Source organism: Ascaphus truei, chromosome 1 (genome assembly GCF_040206685.1).
Source record: "Ascaphus truei isolate aAscTru1 chromosome 1, aAscTru1.hap1, whole genome shotgun sequence".
Lineage (NCBI taxonomy): Eukaryota > Metazoa > Chordata > Amphibia > Anura > Ascaphidae > Ascaphus > Ascaphus truei.
The window spans coordinates 469,740,411-469,760,346 of NC_134483.1; the positions used below are offsets into that span (position 1 = coordinate 469,740,411).

A 19,936-nucleotide genomic window follows, 5' to 3' on the forward strand; every position below is an offset into this window, starting at 1 on the left:
CTAAATCCTTCTCCATCAAGGATTCCCCCAATATATCTCCATTCAATTTGTAAGTCGCCTTTTTATTCTTGTATCCCAAATGCATAACCTTACATTTATCTGTATTAAACCTTATCTGCCATTTACCTGCCCACGTTTCCAGTCTCTCCAAGTCCTTCTGAAGAGAAATTACATCCTGCTCTGATTCTATTACCTTACACAATTTAGTATCATCAGCAAAGATGGAGACTTTGCTCTCGATCCCAACCTCAAGGTCATTAACAAACAAGTTAAAAAGCAGGGTCCCAGTACCGATCCCTGAGGTACTCCACTCACGACTTTAGCCCAACCTGAAAAAGTTCCATTTATGACAACCCTCTGTTGTCTGTCCTTTAACCAGTTTTCAATCCAGGTGCATATATTATTACTGAGTCCAACTTTCTTTATTTTGTACACAATCCTCTTGTGTGAAACCGTATCAAAAGCCTTTGCAAAATCTAAGTAGACCACAACAACGGCAAAATCCTGGTCTAGATTCCTACTTACCTCCTCAAAGAAACAAATAAGGTTAGTTTGGCAAGATCTATCCTTCATAAATCCATGCTGACTATTACTAATAATTTTATTTTCCATTAGGCATTCCTGAATATTATCCCGTATTAAACCTTCAAGTAGTTTCCCTACTATTGAAGTCAGGCTTACAGGTCTGTAATTTCCCGGTTGTGATCTAGCTCCCTTTTTAAATATAGGCACCACATCTGCTTTACGCCAATCTTGTGGTACTGAGCCTGTGGAAATGGAGTCCTTGAATATTAAATATAATGGTTTTGCTATTACTAAGCTTAACTCCTTGAGAACTCTTGGATGTATGCCATCGGGGCCAGGTGCCTTATTTACTTTAATTTTTTCAAGTCGCTTATGAACTTCTTCCTCAGTTAACCAATTGTTCATTAATATGGAGGTTGTGGCTTCCTCCTGCGGCACTACTATTGAACTTGATTCTTCCCTGGTAAACACAGAGGCAAAGAATTTGTTTAATACCTCAGCTTTTTCCTTATCTCCAATAATCTGCCTACCCATCTCACACTGAAAGGGTCCTATATTTTCTTTTCTCATTTTTTTGTTATTAAGGTACTTAAGGAATTTTTTAGGGTTGACCTTACTTTCTATTGCAATCCATTTTTGCTAATTTGATTGCCCTTTTGCAATTTTTGTTACATTCCTTATAATTCTGATACGATGTCTCTGTCCCTTCTGACTTAAAGAATCTAAACGCCTTCCTCTTCTTGTCCATTTCCTCCCCTACCTGTTTATTTATCCACATTGGTTTTGACTTATTTCTTTTATACTTATTACCCAAGGGTATACACTGATAAGTGTGTTTTTCTAACAATGTTTTAAAGACTGCCCATTTATCTTCTACATTTTTCCCTGCAAAAACATCATCCCATTGTATTACTACTGATTAGACCTCAGTTTATTAAAATCTGCCTTTCCAAAGTTGAAGGTCTTTGTTGAACCGAAGTAATCTGTTTTTTGATGATTTATTTCAAATGAGACCATGTTATGATCACTGTTACCCAAATGTTCCAGGACTTGAATATTTGTTATTACTTCTACATTGTTTGATATGACCAAATCCAGAACTGCCCCTCTCCTGGTTGGTTCCTCAATAATTTGTCTTTAAGCACCCCCAAAAACCTGTTTCCTTTTGTTGTAACACTAATCTCATTGCCCCAGTCTATGTCTGGATAATTAAAATCCCCCATTATGCAAACATGACCCAGTTTTGATACAAAAGTATTTTAGCTTCCTCAATCTCACAGATATGTATTTGGTGGTTTATAGCATATTCCCACAAACATTTTCTTTATACTTTTACCTCCGCTGCTAATTTCTATCCACAAAGTCTCTACATTTTCATCATTCCCTTCATAGACTTCATCCCTTATCATAGGGTTTAGATCCGGTTTAACATATAAACATACTCCACCTCCCCTTCTATTTGTTCGATCCTTCCGAAAAAGAGAATAACCCTCTAAATTAACTGTCCAGTCATGAGTTTCATCCCACCATGTTTCAGTAATGCCATGATATCATACTGCTCCCTTGCAGCTATTAATTCAAGCTCCCCCATTTTATCTGTCGGGCTTCTTGCATTAGCAAGCATGCATTTCAGTTTTTTTTCAGCCTATACTATTATCTTATCTGCTCCTTCCTTTCTGCGCCTACTTGGTTTAGTCTTTAGAAGTTTTCTAGTATTATCTGTATTTACTATGGGTGTCTCACTGCTTGTCAAACTTGCACTTGCCCCCATTCTACCTCCATACCACCTTGTATCCTCATCTATTCCATTTAGTTCATTATCTGTTTCATTCCCCTCCCCCCTCCATCCTAGTTTAAAATCTCCTCCAACCTTTTTAGCATTCTCCCCCCTAGCACAGAAGATCCCTCTTCATTGAGGTGCAATCCGTCCCTAGAATATAGATGGCACCTCTCAGAAAAGGAGTCCCAGTGCTCTAAAAACCCAAACCCCTCCTTCCTGCACCACTTTCTTAGCCATGCATTAACCTCCCTGATCTCTGACTGTCTCCCTGCGGTAGCGCATGGCACTGGTAGTATTTCATAAAATACTACCTTGGAGGTCCTTGCCTTAAGCTTTTGGCCTAGATCCCTGTAATCATTTTTTAGGACCCTCCATCTTTCTCTAACTTTGTCATTGGTGCCAACATGTACCAAGACCGCTGTGTCAATCCCAGCCCCCCCCCCCCCCAACAATCTGTCTACCCGATCCGCAATGTGCCGAACCCGAGCACCCGGGAGACAACAAACTGTTCGGTTCATGCGGTCCTGGCAACAGATTGCCCTATCTACCTTCCTAATAATGGAGTCCCCTACCACCACAATCTTTCTTTGTATCTGAGCATCCTGAGTCCCCACTGTGTATTAATGTAATGTAATGTATTTTTGATCTGTTCTTCTTTTGCATACCCCAGGGTTCTAATGTGAACATCAATATACATTAGGTCATTAGTATCTAAGTGAATAAATAAAGTTTTCTTATTATTATGTTGCTGATGTGCATATTGGGATATGGAGATGTGTAAAGGAAACCTTTTTTTTCTTCTTGCCTTTTTAATGTGTGTGTTACTGTTGTGCAAATATTGCCATCTTTTAATTGATATTATTTGTCTATGTTTGGGAGTTATTTATTTATCCTTTAAACATTAGATTAATATGGTTTTCTATGTATACTTTTTATTTATTTTTTATAAATATGTTTTTTTGTTTGATAACGTTTTGTTTGCACAGGGTGAGAAAGTCGAAAGACTGACGTCACAGATGACATCGTTATAGGATGTATTGTCAGCTTTAATAAAGTTATACATGTTTACAAGTTCATTGACCAATCGGAGGGCTTCTCCTTAGAGCTTACATCCCACTGTCAAGACAGAGGGATTTGTCTGTTCTTAATAAAGCTTGTTAATGGTGACGCGATCCCTTTATCCAATAGGGACGCGCATAGTAGGAGACGCCAGCCGATTGGTCAATTGGGCTGTGACGTCACTCGGTAGCGCAATCGGCGCGCAGGTTTAAATACCGGCTTTCTATAGAGTAGGGTACACCTTGAGAAAGGGCATAGAGCCCGAAACGCGTAGGTGGATACTTACTGTGGCTAGGGGGGACCTTTGTCCAGTCTTTTTATGAAATAAATTTTTGCTTATGCTTCCGTGAGCCTCCTTTTTTCCTACCTGTTCCTGCTTCCTATACTGGTGCACTGCACGCTACTTATCCCTGCTGTGAAATACTTCCCTGGATTTTGGAATCTAAAAGTGAGTTTCTTCTGTGGGTTGTGTGACAAACGGCTTACTCCGGGGCTCCGTCGTTTGTCCGGGACTGTTTAGAACACGGTCTTTTAGGGTAGGTTAAATGATGAGGCGTCACGTACTGTTCCTTTAAACAGGCTATGCCTGGTTTATTCAGTCCCAGGCACTGAGACTGCCACAGTGCATACAACAGAAAACAGATCAAAACAAAAGCTGCTCACCTGAGCGATAACTTAACTTAGATATCCCTGACTCAGGGTTGGAAGTGGCTTTTCCACTTCCAACATCAAAACACGGTACTTTTGCAGTCTTACACAAATGAACAGAAAGATTGAACCTGTTTGGGGAAGAGGCTTCTCCCCTCTGTAGTTCAGCAGCCTTCCAGCCTCCTGGCTCTTGTGGGGAGACCAGAGCAAACAGGAAATCAGTCTTTCATACCTGATTCCTAATTAGCATGACAGGTGACAGAAATCAGGCAGCAGACAAACTCTGGTCTGGATCTCTCATCCCTCAGTTCCAGCACTTGCCAAACTGTGGGATGGAGTGTATGTATTATAAGGCTGCACTCCCAGGCCCAACAGGATAGAAACTGTCTAGTATCCTGGGAGCCCTATATACGGAATTTATTACCATCCCCTGGTTTCTGTCACATATCCTCCCCCCCAGCTCAGACCTCGAGGGATGAGCGACCATGGATATTAGGGAGTGCATCCTTGACAACCCGTCAGCATTGCCATGTTTGTGCCCTGACCTGTGTTCCACAGAAAATTTAAAGGGTTGTAGGCTTAGGAACCACCTGGTCACTCTAGCATTCTTTTCCCTGTTTTGACACATCCAGGTAAGGGGTGCATGATCTGTGACCAACCGGAATTTTCTCCCCAACAGGTAGTATTTGAGCGTCTCTACAGCCCACTTTATTGCGAGACACTCTTTCTCTACTATGGAGTAATTTTTCTCCTGGGGATTTAGTTTCCTACTTAAATAAAGGATGGGGTGCTCCTCACCTTGAGACTCCTGGGAGAGTACCGCCCCCAGCCCTACCTCAGATGCGTCGGTTTGGACTACGAACTCTTTGGAGAAGTCAGGTGTGACCAACACTGGTTGGGCACAGAGAGCTTCTTTCAGGCTTCTAAAAGCCTGTTCGGTTTCGGGGGACCACTTTACCATTAGCGGTCCTCTTGCTTTTGTGAGGTCAGTTAGTGGGGTTGCCTTAGTTGCAAAATTGGGAATAAACCTTCTATAGTACCCAATTAACCCCAAAAAGGTCCTTACTTGTTTTTTTGTAACTGGCCTTGGCCAATTTTGTATCGCCTCCACTTTGAGTGTTTGGGGTTTGAGTAAACCTCTGCCAATAGAATATCCCAGATACTTGGCCTCCTCCAGACCAATAGTGCATTTAGCGGGGTTAGCAGTTAGTCCAGCAGACCGGACTGCGTCAAGCACAGCTTGGACCTTTGGAAGGTGGGATTGCCAATCTTCACTATGGATTACCACATCATCCAGGTAGGCGGCAGCATACCGAGCATGTGGTTTTAAAATTTTATCCATCATTCTTTGGAATGTGGCGGGAGCTCCATGTAAGCCAAAAGGCAACACCTTATACTGAAAGAGGCCGTCTGGGGTTGAGAAGGCTGTCTTTTCTTTTGCCCTTTCTGTGAGGGGAACCTGCCAGTACCCTTTTGTTAGGTCTAGGGTTGTGAGATATCGGGCTTTGCCCAGTCTCTCTACAAGTTCATCTACCCTGGGCATAGGATAAGTATCAAATTTTGACACCGCGTTTAGTTTCCGGTAGTCATTACAAAACCTTGTTGTACCATCTGGCTTTGGGACTAAGACTATAGGGCTGTTCCACCCACTTTGGGATTCCTCAATTACACCTAGTTTTAGCATTTTTTTAACCTCTAAACTTATAGCCTTTCTTTTGGCCTCTGGGATTCGGTACGGTTTAAGGTTAACTCGGACCCCCGGTTCAGAGACTAGGTCATGTTCAATTACGCTAGTTCTACCTGGCCGTATAGAGAAGATTTCTTTGTTTCTTTTCACTAAATTCTGAACCTCTCGTTTCTGATGAACAGACAGGGTTTCAGCTATGCTAACCTCTGGGTCAGTTTCTTGATTCTCTGACGGACCTGGGGGTACTAGGGTTAACAAGACTTCTCTATCTTTCCAGGGCTTGAGTAGGTTTATATGGTAAATTTGCTCAGGTTTCCTCCTACCTGGCTGTCTTACCTTATAATTTACTTCTCCCACTCTTTCCAAGACCTCATATGGCCCATGCCATTTAGCAAGGAATTTACTCTCCACGGTGGGAACCAGAACTAGTACCCTATCACCTGGAGAAAAAATTCTGACCCTAGCACCCTTATTATATGTATTCCTCTGTGCTTCTTGAGCTTTCTCCATGTGTTCCCTCACTATGGGTAGGACTGCAGCAATGCGGTCCTGCATCTGGGCAACATGCTCTATTACACTTCTGTAAGGGGTAACCTCGTGTTCCCAAGTCTCTTTGGCTATATCCAGTAAGCCCCTTGGGTGTCGGCCATACAATAGTTCAAACGGGGAGAAGCCTGTGGATGATTGGGGAACTTCCCTAATGGCAAATAACAGGTACGGTAACAAACAATCCCAGTTTTTCCCATCTTTATCAACCGCCCGCCGTAACATGCTCTTTAAGGTTTTATTGAACCTTTCCACTAAACCATCTGTTTGTGGATGATAGACTGAGGTTCTGAGATGCTTGATTTTTAGGAGTTTACATAGCTCTTTCGTTACTTGGGACATAAATGGTGTTCCCTGGTCAGATAGAATCTCTTTAGGAATCCCGACCCGGGAAAACAGAACTACTAACTCTTTTGCTATGTTTTTAGCTGAGGTGCTACGTAGGGGAACTGCCTCCGGATATCGGGTGGCATAATCTAATATTACCAATATATGCTGATGTCCCCTAGCAGACTTTATTAGGGGTCCTACTAGATCCATAGCAATCCGGTCAAATGGTACCTCTATTATGGGAAGGGGTACCAATGGGCTGCGGTACGCCTTGAACGGGGCGGTGATCTGACATTCTGGGCATGAGGAACAATAATTCGTAATTTCTGCCAGAACCCCAGGCCAATAGAAGCTTCGGAGAACCTTTTCTTTTGTCTTTTCCACCCCTAGGTGTCCCCCCAATGGATGACTATGTGCGAGGTGTAATACTACGTTACGGAATGTCCGTGGTACCAACAATTGTTTAGTTGTAACTGATTTCCTTTTATCAACCCGATATACTAGGTCGTTCTCTACCTCGAAGTAGGGGTAAGCAAGTGACCTATCTGGTTGGCCAGGAGTACTATTCTGGTCCCGTATATTTCCCCTTGCTACCGCTAATGTGGGGTCCTCCCACTGGGCCTTCTTAAAACTCCCAGGACTGACCTCTAGGTCAGCGAGGGTCTTATCCGGTTCTGGGGTGGTAAGTGTCTGCTCAACATCTTGATTTGGGGTATTCCCTACCAAAGTAGTGATGGGGAAGGGAATTTTACAGCACTCCTCGTTTTCCCCCTTCTTATTTGGGCCCTCGTCAACCTCCATTTCTGAAAAAGGGAAAGGATTTGTTTCTTCTAATACTTCGTTATGGTCCGCTATTGAACTCTGGGCGCTATTCTGAGCGGGGGACCACATTTTTAGAAAATGGGGAAAGTCGGTCCCTATTAACACATCATGTGCCAGTTTGGGTACAATACCCACCTTGAAATCTAAAGAACCAAACTCTGTTTCAAAAAAAACATCAACAGTGGAATATTCATGATTATCCCCATGTATACAACAAATTGCCACTCTTTGTGAACTGTTTCCCTGTTTCTTCTTAATGGGCAAGAGGTATTCGGACACTAGTGTGACCATGCTCCCAGAGTCAAGAAGTGCCCGAACCCTCTTACCATTAACCTTTACAAATGCCCACAGATGGTTATTCAAGGGGTCCTCTGGGCTAGGGCCCATACATTGGGACAACAGCGAATAAGGTTCCACGCTGTTGCATTGCATGGGCTCATCATTTAGTGGGCAGATTTTTGCTGTGTGGCCCCTCTCATGACAATTTACACATTTAGGTACATAGTCTGTGTCCCACTTAGAGCCTTTTCCCGGCTCCCCATGTTGGCTATTGCCCTTAGTGTGCGAACCACTGTTGCTGGTGCTGCGTGAAGGTGGTCGCCGCTCTTCAGCGCCCCTTAACCCCGGTACCCTTTTACCGTCTCTGGAAGAGTCCTGGAACCTCGGGTAGTGGGGTTGCTCCACGACTGTGGGTTGCGGGTGCTCTTCTGCTGCATTGTACCTTTCTACGAGGGCCACAAGCTCATCCGCATTGTGGGGGTCACTCCGACTGACCCAACGGCGTAAGGCAGAGGGAAGTTTCCTCAAGAACTGGTCCATGACCAACCGTTCCACGATGTGGCTGGCTGAGTTGATCTCGGGTTGTAGCCACTTCCGGGCGAGGTGGATGAGGTCATACATCTGGCTTCGGGTGGCTTTATCCATCGTGAAGGACCATGCGTGAAACCTTTGGGCGCGAACAGCCGTGGTTACGCCGAGGCGGGCGAGGATCTCGAACTTCAATTTTGCATAGACGTTAGCTTCGGCTGGCTCTAGATCAAAGTAAGCCTTCTGGGGTTCGCCGCTTAGGAAGGGTGCGATTAGACCAGCCCACTCAGCTTCTGGCCATCCCTCTCTCTGTGCGTTCAAACGTGAGAAGATAGGCTTCCACATCATCCGAGGGTCCCATCTTCTGAAGGTAGTGGCTTGCCCTGGTCATTTTCGGAACTGGGGCTGCCGCTGCCAGTGGAAGGTTACTGATAGTCCCCCTCAGGATCTCGAGTTCCTGCTGTAAGCCCTGAGCGAACCGCTGTTGCTCCTCTCTCAGCAAGCGGTTTGTCTCTTGCTGGTTTGCATTCGCGTTTTGCAGGGCTTCATTCGTCTGTTGCTGGTTTGCATTCGCCTGTTGCTGGTTGGCATTCGCCTGTTGCTGGTTGGCATTAATCTCTTGCTGGGCTATTAGCAGCTGTTGCTGGGCTGCATTCGTCTGCTGCTGGTTTGCATTAGTTTCTTGCTGGGCTATTAACAGCTGTTGCTGGGTTTCATTCACGTCTTTCTGGGCAGCGACATTGCGTACCAGCGCACCCACCACGTCTTCCATCTTGTTTGCAGAGGATGAAAAAAACTTTTTTTTTTTTTTTTTTTCAAAGTTCTTCAACCCGCAGACCCCCTAGTGCTCTGCCCGCATTCTCCACCATATGTGACAAACGGCTTACTCCGGGGCTCCGTCGTTTGTCCGGGACTGTTTAGAACACGGTCTTTTAGGGTAGGTTAAATGATGAGGCGTCACGTACTGTTCCTTTAAACAGGCTATGCCTGGTTTATTCAGTCCCAGGCACTGAGACTGCCACAGTGCATACAACAGAAAACAGATCAAAACAAAAGCTGCTCACCTGAGCGATAACTTAACTTAGATATCCCTGACTCAGGGTTGGAAGTGGCTTTTCCACTTCCAACATCAAAACACGGTACTTTTGCAGTCTTACACAAATGAACAGAAAGATTGAACCTGTTTGGGGAAGAGGCTTCTCCCCTCTGTAGTTCAGCAGCCTTCCAGCCTCCTGGCTCTTGTGGGGAGACCAGAGCAAACAGGAAATCAGTCTTTCATACCTGATTCCTAATTAGCATGACAGGTGACAGAAATCAGGCAGCAGACAAACTCTGGTCTGGATCTCTCATCCCTCAGTTCCAGCACTTGCCAAACTGTGGGATGGAGTGTATGTATTATAAGGCTGCACTCCCAGGCCCAACAGGATAGAAACTGTCTAGTATCCTGGGAGCCCTATATACGGAATTTATTACCATCCCCTGGTTTCTGTCACAGTTGCCATACCCTTTTATTCTCACTATATGGGACATTGGTTGTACTATCAATTATTGGTGCCTGTGGCATTAAGTACTTGTCCCTCTAACCCTATTAGGGAAACTTTATTGCATTATACAGTTTATTGGGAGTTTTTCAACTGCAGATGTTCAAATATATATAAGGACTTGTTTTTCTGATGCACTGGCGTTCTACACATCTGGTTAGTTAACAACCTGGCCACAGCATTCTGCAGCAGCTGCAGGTGGCTCAGCTCTTTTTCAGAAAGACACAGGTCGAGTGCATTGCAGTAGTTGCTATCACCAATAGTTAATTAAGTTATTGTGCACCACCAAGGGATTTCTTTCCTAGCACACTCTTGTGCTCTCCCTCCCAGAATTATAGCATTGGAATAAATCATTGAAGATACAGGGGATCTGTAGGGACGATGATATTCCAGATCAGGAATTCCGTGCTGCCCCACTTGTCACTTCTGCTCTCACACATTCTGGTATTTCCCTTTCTACATCCCAACATTGCTCTGCAGATGCTTCAAACCATCATATCAAGTTAGCTATTTAAAACTGTCAAGAATTGATGACATCAGGGAATAAAAGCAGTGCCAAATTATGCTGCTGTGAAACTAAGCCCCCCCATTGTGCTATATTGGCTCGTAATGTTTTTATCACACCAGCCATCTAATGACTAAAACACCTTTCAATATATGGATTCTGTGAAAATAATTGGTGTTTAAATGACGGGATTTATTTAGACTCTAGAGTGCTGTCCAATATACATATATATTGCAGAAGAAAGTATATATCGTATAAACAATGATGAGCATCTACTATGAAAAGAGGCCCCTAATATTAAAAAAAAAAAAGATTTGTGTCCCTTGATATATACTGTACAAGCCAATTGAAGTGTGATTGTCAACTTTCCTTTTTCTTAGGGCAGACTCGACTTTAAATAAATGAGCTAATATTGAACAAAATAGTCAATTAAATGAATTAAAATGAGTGTTGAGCTCATTCCAGCAGCTAAAGCTTGTATCTCTCTTTTTTTTTAATAGATATTTTATTAAGGGAATTCTATTTTTTTGAATCACAATGCACGCGTAGTGGTGGGAGCTCAGAAAAGGAGGAGAGCAAAACTCGAAACCTAACAGAACCGAACCTCATTAATAAAAAGCATTAAAAACTTGCACATGAGTGATATACAGTATAGGCACATCAGCATACAGTAGTGTGCTATCAGTATACAGATGTAGAAGGTCTTTCACTTCTCGAGACGCTAGGTCTAAATCCCCGACATCCCTGCTGGCATTTACCTGCGGATTACATCAGTACTTATCTGTATTTATGTATTTTGCGTAATTTTTGGTATGCGTCCCATTAGTGTTTTGTTAATATATTTTCATAAATATGAGTAGATGAGCATGACTGGTTTCGTTGAGGATACAAGTCATTGACAGGTTACGCAAATGTTTCAGTCGGCATCTCTGAGACTGAGCATTTTCATCGCTCATGATCACATGGTGACACACATATGTGCACACTCCCAATAGTGCCCAGATAACTCTACAATCCTGACCTAAGACTCAGATGATATGCAGATCATGAAATAAAGGGTTTATGAGGGAGGATTTCTTAGACCGAAACAATCTCCTACATTACAGTTTTTTTTGTGTCTGTGATCCTGAAATTCTATGAGCGCTCAATCAACAGTACACTGTAACTCGTAAGTAAAGAGTTGTATTGTCCTTCACCTTGCATACTAATAAAGATATAAGACCGCAAAGGGGTAAACAGATGCAATAACTCTAAACTGTGACCGGGATGAAGAAGAATAGAAAACTTTCTACCAATAGCTCAGAATGTAGTTAAACTTCGGAAAACATCTAAACAGAGTAAAGAAGAAGTCTGATTAAAAAAAAAGATGTGTATCCAGCTCACGTGTGGTCCTAAAGAGCTGTTAATACCCAACGTATCCTCTCTTTGTTGGAAGATGGTTGATTCTCTTTAGGATTCGGAGCTGATCCTGCAAAATAAATAATAAAACATCTAAAAAATAAAGTAAATTCAACAAAGAAGCTGCAACTACAGTATCTGGGAAAGTGTCACACATTGTGAGGGAGGGTAGAACTCTGTTGCTGGTGGGCAATCCTTCCATAGAACAAATGAGACTTGCCGTTTATAGATTGCTGCAAACTCTGTTTTATTCCTCCATGACTTGCTATCTAAGACCTCATTGCAAAAGACCTCTTTTCACTATATTGAGGGCTCACTTGTCTGTGGTAATTTGCTCTCTTTGTTCCAACCTTCCATAAACCGAATGGAAAGTACTGTTAGGCAAGGAAATGCTTACCTATGTAACATTACTCTTGCCATAGGGCTGTCTAAATGCTGGAACTCCTCCATTGAACTGGTGTCAAACCTGGACTCCTCTGCTCTAACTCTGTATAGAGAAATATTGAGATGGTCTTGAGGGTCTAAAAGCCTGGTCCTTCTTACTAAATAGTGGCCTAATGTGATGTTAAATTCCCTCTTTAATTTCCCTAAAAATGACCATGGTGCTTTATATCTAGATTCATACCAAAAATCCGGGCAAAAAGGTGGGAATTATTGAACTTTGGGATTCTGTGACCTACAGATTTGAACCATTGAAATCTACGTATACTGTATTAGACACGTAATTGAAAGTCTGGCCTATGAGGGAGCCTCGGCTGAAAATAAAGGTAACCTTTTAGCTGCTAAGACAGAATGAGGAAGCTGTAGAGCCTCTTGACCGTCTCTTTCTGACTTTGTATTGTATTGTATGTCTTTATTTATATAGCGCCATTAATGTACATAGCGCTTCACAGTAGTAATACATGTGGTAATCGAATAAATAACAGATAATATAAATAACAGATCATGGGAATAAGTGCTTTAGACAAACATAACATTAAGGAAGAGGAGTCCCTGCCCCGAGGAGCTTACAATCTAATTGGTAGGTAGGGAGAACGTACAGAGACAGTAGGAGGGAGTTCTGGTAAGTGCGTCTACAGGGGGCTAAGCTTTATGTATCATGTGTTCAGAATGTTCACAGTGCTATTCGTATGCTTCTTTAAGCAAGTTTAAAAAAAGCATTAAAAAAGAGAATCTGCAGCACCGCTGCCTGAATAGGAATATTTCTTAAGAGTTGGTCGGTGTAGTCTGATTTAGAGGATGACTTGCCAACAAACCTCACTAATACTGGATCAATTTATTTGCAACCAGTGCTTGGACATCTGGAATCCTAATGTGAGATCTGAGGATCAATTCGTACTCTCTAATAAGTGCAGGTTTGAAGGCCACTTTTGCAAAGTCATAAACTTCGGAATGTGTGTCTAACGTCCACCGTGTGGTGTTGAATTTTTCTGGGTTACCTTCCTTTCTGGAGGCAAAAGAGAGTGCCAAGTGCTCAGATTTGAATTAAAAGAGGAGTAGTCTCTCTGGGAAATTAATGAGGGTATTTTATATATATTTTGTTTTACTTCAAATGGGCAAAATTCAAGGAGTAGTCGCTCTGGGAAATTAATGAGGGTATTTTATATATATATATATTTTACTTCAAATGGGCAAAATTCTCCTGCTTTACCCATGATACCCTCAAACAAGGTTGACTATTTTTTATTAATTTTATTATTTATACTCTTCAATTGGAGAAACACTAGTGCAGAGTCCTCTGAAGAAGAAGAGGAGGAGGCTCTTAGGACTTTGTCTGTGATGTAGCCGTCGCTGTGGGAGGAATCACATAATTCTTAACAGAAGAAGAGCAGGCTGCTAGGCCTCTGTATAAATGGATTCATTTTATGTCTAAATGTGGTTGGCATGGACTTGCTGGGTGAGAGCTGCATCAAATCTGTCTGTCACCTAGACAGTTAGAGCATTTTCCATGTTGTCCTCCAAACTTAAATGTGGCTGCTATCGGGAACACTCTTGTACAGGTGCACGTGCTCCCAATCTCGTCATCGAGACCATATCACTGCTGCAGTGAGTTTTTGTTCTCAGCGGTTCTTTCCGGGAAGCCTCCCTGTATTCCACCTGGAACAAATACATTGCAAGCGATCAGTTGTCAATGTTCCATTATAAAGGAGTGGTATTTTTTTAAATTATAACCAATGCTTTTAAACAAAGGAGCAAGGTGCTTTAACTTTAGAACATTTTTAAATACTTATTAAGTTCAAGCTATAAGGACAGCAACATATGGAAATGTTTTACAATATTTCTCTTTTTTTATAGACAAGAAGTAGAGGCTTATAAATAAAAAAATAAAAAAGTGCTACCCAACCTATCTAGTATCTACATCATACTCGGAGCACTATAAATAACATGAAAAGTGCTGTCAGTTTCTGAATGTTAACGCTGCTTGTTGCCACGAGGGCAGCGTTTATCAGTCGTAATCACATTGTGGAACCTGAGGTTTCTAATCCTTCATGGGATTTGTAATGAGATTACGATTTAATGAAAAATCCAGTGACAAATCCCTCCTAAACATACTTCTACTGCGCCGGCATCAGCCCATAACAATTACAGACTGCCAATAATGATTATGAAGGGAAAGGTGGTTATCACGAAAGAAAGGCTTAATTCAATGCTCTGTATTGACAGCATTTGTACTGAATGGGCAGATATATGCTGTTTATCTTGTATGTATGATTAACCAAGTTAAGAAGCTATCAAATTAAAGTGATCATGAGTTTTTGAGCTATACTTATGTAACCCTTATTCCCCCCCCCCCCCCTAGACTCATCTGACATATCTAGGGTGTGTGAGGGCGGATTACATGTACTGAGTGGTGCGTACCTGTGTGGAACAGGAGGGCCTGAGTCTCCCGCGGTGGTGTGGGGGATCACAGGACCAGGCTTCTGGGGTAGTAGCCTCCATGATTTCAGTGGTGGTGCAGCGCCTCCATCCTCTATACCTTCCCAGGGTATGGGGTAGGACCTGTATAGAAGAGTGACCCCTGGTCCCAGGGTGGATGCTCCAGAATCACACAGCAATCGTTGGTAAAAAGGTAATGTCTCTCTTTATTGGGTCGAGCTGTGCCCGGCATGCGTTGTGACAAGCAGCCACAACAACAACAGCAATGTCCCCAAATCACACGGCCCTCCAATCTGTACAGGCCTCTCCTCCTCTCCTTCCCTCCAAGCGTACACTCCGACAGGATGGACTGGGCTGGGGCCTCAATACCCCGCTGCCCACCTCAGAGGGTATCCTCTGGGTGGGGGATGGATTCTCCCCCTCACCCCATCAATGGGGTGAGGGGCATTGGTCCACCTGAACTCGACTCGCTCTCCAATTGTCATAGGCCAGAGTTCTCTCTCTTTTGCTGCTCCCAGGACGGAGCTAGGTATACTCCTCTCACTCCCAGGACAGACTCCAGAGTCCACTCCTCGTAGACTCCAGAATAGACAGACCTGTCACTTACAGGAATGGGCTGCTAAATAGGCTTAGCCCCACCCATCATGATGTCAGCAGTACCTCCCCTCTGTCTCATGCCTGCAGCAGAGTCAGGGGCATGCATCTATCAATCAGAGCAGGGCTTGAAGAGGGGAAAACCCATGATCACTACTGGTGCCTGCCTCTAACAGGACTTACCACAGTAGGAGGAAGATAGGTATAGCCTGTGCTGTTTACAGGGGGCTACACTTACAAAACATTACGGCTGTTTAACTTAACTTGATGGCATCTTGTTGTACAGTTTTGGAGTCTGCAGAGTCTCTTACTTTTTATTGAAACTGATACTTTACATGGATGTGTATGTATGTTAACTTGTCGTACTAAATCAAATGTCATCCTATGCTACAAAGAATCTCATTTTCTCCTGGACCAATACATCTATTAACATTATTCAAAATGTCCAACATTTCAAAATATATTTTTTCTGAAGTAAAATGCATGCACATATTCAAAATACCATATCAATATAATGGTTAGTCTTCAATAACAGGCTGGCATTTGTTCGTGATAATGGCAAATACAGTACATTGAGTAACTGAGAGGTGGAACAGAATTCTTTGGATGTGTCTATCTGCAAGAGGTCAGCTTTTAGCATACGGTATTCAGTCAAAATGTATATCAAAAGTGTATTTTCTTTTAGAGTATGTCATGTGGCACTGTGTATTTGCATCATCCTGATACACTTTGAGGATGAAGTGGGTTACATATCAGAGTCTCCCATCTGATTTCATTGGTATAATTTTGTTTGATATATACCTTTTTTGCACACAATTGTTGAAACGTAAAAATATTCAAATTACATTTTGGTTCAACAGGTGTAGTGAGGCCCAGGGCTCCAGTGTTAAACCTATCCTGCATTGCATTACTAACATCTGCAAATACAAATAGAAAGCAGCAATTGGAAATGTTTTTAACAATATAGAAAATTGAAGATTATTGCATAATATGACATTAAATATTTTTTTCCGATACAAATTGTTCCATTTTGTGAAACATAACCGTGGGACCTGTTGTCCTAATGTTCGTGCACCGATTATATTGTAGTTTTTCTGTCTCCTTTATCATTAGAAGTGTAATTATTTCATTCCCAATGCAGAATAAATAGTATGTTGCTGGCCCCTACAGCACTAAAGTTTTAAAAAAAGAACAGAAAAAAACCTGTGCCTTGTTTTGACGACATTCGGATTTAACTAATCACATGGGCATTTGTCATTTACGTGTTTAATTATTGTAAATCTTTATATTGTACAGTAACTTGTATTTACAGTTGCAGTGACCAATGCAGTTAACCTGTTAAAGGTGTGCGGAACTGTCTCTGGTTGTTTTTCAAAAGTTCCTAAACTTTTTAATGGAATTTGCAACGTAGAAAAACATACCAGACTGTGCTGATTTGCAGGTTCAATACTGCATAAATCTCTGTTTATGTTTGCAAAAATTCATGGAGTTTGAATATTTGCCAATATATGCCAGCTGTGAACGTATGCAAATGTTTTCCACAGCTGCACTCCCTGTAGGCCATGTCTGAATCAGCTGAGTCTTAGGAGCATTATGCATGGACTGTAACTTGTCAACTGCAGTATCTTTCAGTAAAAGGTATCACACTACCTTCTCACTTCTCTGTTACTTTACAACAGGGAAGAAAGGACCAACCCTGCTACCCACCCTAATATCTTACTTATGAATGGGCTAAACTTACAATATGAATTGTACAATGTTGCCAAACCTATACTTTTTTCTTTTTAGTGATGTGTGGAGAACAAGATAGCTTCTTGTGTTCCAATGGAATCTGCGTCCCCAAGAAACTGATGTGCAATGGATACAATGATTGTGATGATTGGAGCGACGAGGTACATTGCAGTAAGTCATTCTAGTACAGTCTTGTAAACCCAGCTGAGCACTCTTCCTTGGAAGTTTACTTTTAGATTTCAAATCAATGATAAAACATATTGGCCCAAATCTGCTTACAAACACAAATTACTATATTACTATTCTAGTAATATATAAAACAGCTTATCATTTATATAGCAAACCGCATACCATAGTTTTAAATAATAATTGTGTTTGTATATATATATTCAGTGGTTGACAAATCACAAAAAAATCTACTCGCCACCTAGTACCAAATGTGTGCTGCTTGGGCCAATATTTTCTCGCCCAGGGGTTAAATCTACTCACCCGGGGCGAGCAAATGTATAGGTTTGTCGAACACTGTATATATTTATATATATATATTAAGCCAACTTCACCAGACTGGATACTGGCAAAAAGAGACAGCACACCACGTTAATGATCCAAAAGCATATGTATTAAAACATACCGGTACTGCAACCAACCAACTAAACGGGACCTTCTTCCAGGTAATTCATAGAGGAAGGTCCCGTTTAGAGGACCGAAACGTCGGTTGGTTGCAGTATCGGTATGTTTGAAAGCTAAAGATGTAGTCACTATATGGAGAGATTTTACATATTTTCTCATACTTTGATTTGTCTATCAAAACAATTTTGTGAGATATATTGCAACTGGGAGTCTCTTAACATCAATATATTACCTCACTGGAATGGGCTTGACCAATGGGAAGTTCCAATAGAAAGTATTAGGGAGGAGTAAAGGAATTTCCATAAAATGTGACAGATCAAATGCTGGCGTCTGTCTGCCATTATATTGCTGTATTTGTATCAAACACTTTGAGGTGGCATGATTAACTCCAGTTAATTTACTTAATGTACTGATAGGAAACTATACAGTGTCTCATTCAGCATAGACAATTTGTAAATCACAAAAAAAATAATGTTTATTAAACCCCCAATGTTTAAGTATCGCTTTCCGTGTCACCAGGTCTCAAACATATAATTTTGCTATGTTACCGCATTATTATCCAGTACTGCATCCGCTGGCATGTTATGGTGTTATATTCTGCGTTATCAGTGCCATTTAATCCTAAGAACATCTAAGAGATATTGAACGCGATATCCCTGCAATATGACAGTGTAATAGCCATTGCTACACCTATAAAAAAAATAATTAAATAATGGGTAGAGATGAATCGAAGCGGATTAGCCAGTTGCTTTGAGCCGCGGATTTTTGCAAATCAGTCTCAAAAAGGCTGATTCGTTTTTTTCCCTATTTCTGAAAAATCCGTCTGAGAGTCTGAGCCCCATGGCAGAATCTGAGTGGGCTAAAGTGGATGAAAGTTCAATATATTTACCACCCGATTTTAGTTGGCACCAAAATATTGCAAGTTTTTATAGTACTATATGCTTATCACTGCTGAGTGAATAGCAGTTTCTGGCAAAATGCGATTTCGGGCTTTTTTTGTTTTATCATTCGTCTTGTATAGCCAAAGTTTTATAGTACTATAAAAAGCAGTTTGCGTGCGATATTGCACTGTTCTCTGAGCTTTGTGAATAGCAACACAGGCAATATTGCACTCTAAGGGCAATTATTGTGCTATGAGCCACTTATCGAAGTTTAGTGAATAAGCCCCTTGGTCTGAAAAGTAAAATCTGCGCATCTGATTCAGACATCTCTAGTATTGGGGACTATAGTTCTGGAGCTACAGTACAGTATAGACTTTCTTGTTACACAGATACTGTAACACCAAATTCGCCACAGTCTAATTTTACAGAAACTGACTCCGATGTAGAGCTGCCACAGGGATGTTAGTTTCACTTCCAATACACAAGAGTTTTAATATTCATTGGTATGAAAAGGTTAGTTAGAAAGTAAACAATTGCTTATTTTGAAGAATTCTTCCCTGGTGATTGAGATCCTGCTCCTTAGGTACAGTTAATATGTTGGCTTACATTACATTTGAACTAAAGTGGATTTAAAACAAAATAACACTTTAGTGTATCTCTGACACTTTGCTTAATATGTTATTTTCATATACAAAGGTTGGATTATGCTGAGCGGTTGTAGGATGAAAGTGGTAACAAATTACTGTCATGATATCAAAGATAATTCAGCTGTCAGTCTTCTCCAAATATGCAGTAAAACAAATCCTTCAACTTAATTAACATGCCAGTGAAATGTCTGTTTATTTGGTTGGTGTCAAGTTTACCAAGCTTACTGTAATAAATGGATTAAATATGTAGACACCTTTCATTTAACAGAAGAGTCAGATGAATAACTCTGAAACAAATGGGTTTCCGTTAGGCACAAATGAACAAAGATTTAAGCATTAAAGATGCACTTCTATTGGCAATAGTGAAAAGGCATATACTGTAACACATTATCCACAAAACATTTGAAGACATTTCCATAGTGTGAGTAATATTAAATAGCTTTGCAAATGTAAGCCCAAATATCTAACTCTGAAATGTACTACAGGGGAATGTGTATCAAGATGGTACAGCTCAATCCTGTTATAACGCGATCCGTTACAACGCGAATCCGCTTATAGTGCGATGTAAGCGTGGCTCTCAATTTTCGTATTTTTGAATACTTTACAACACGCTTATTGGTATCTTAAATACTTTATTGTACAATGCATACAATTGTACATTATTTCTAACGCAATCGGCTTATAACGCAATGTGATTCTTTGGATCCTAAGCACAGCGTTATAAGGGGGCTGAGCTGTATCATTTTCAAAAACCCCCATAAAGCATACAGTTTTATCTGCATCAATTTGTGGCAGCAGCAGCACATGTATGAATTTAGTTAAACTTCTTGTTCTTACATTTGGTACAGATCTCTTAAGCAGATCTCTTAATAATAGTGTTTTGCTGTGCTCAACAAGTGGTGTCAATTGTTTAAGCAATCACTCATGG

At 41.4% G+C, this 19,936-nt stretch overlaps 1 protein-coding gene across 1 annotated transcript in view; it reads left to right on the forward strand.

Moving 5' to 3' along the window:
- CORIN (corin, serine peptidase) overlaps nt 1-19,936 on the forward strand; it is a 330,632-nt gene that overhangs the window by 221,469 nt on the left and 89,227 nt on the right. The window contains exon 6 of the mRNA XM_075566957.1: nt 16,908-17,021. Within this exon, the coding sequence (XP_075423072.1) occupies nt 16,908-17,021 (114 nt within the window). The remainder of the gene's footprint in view (nt 1-16,907; nt 17,022-19,936) is intronic.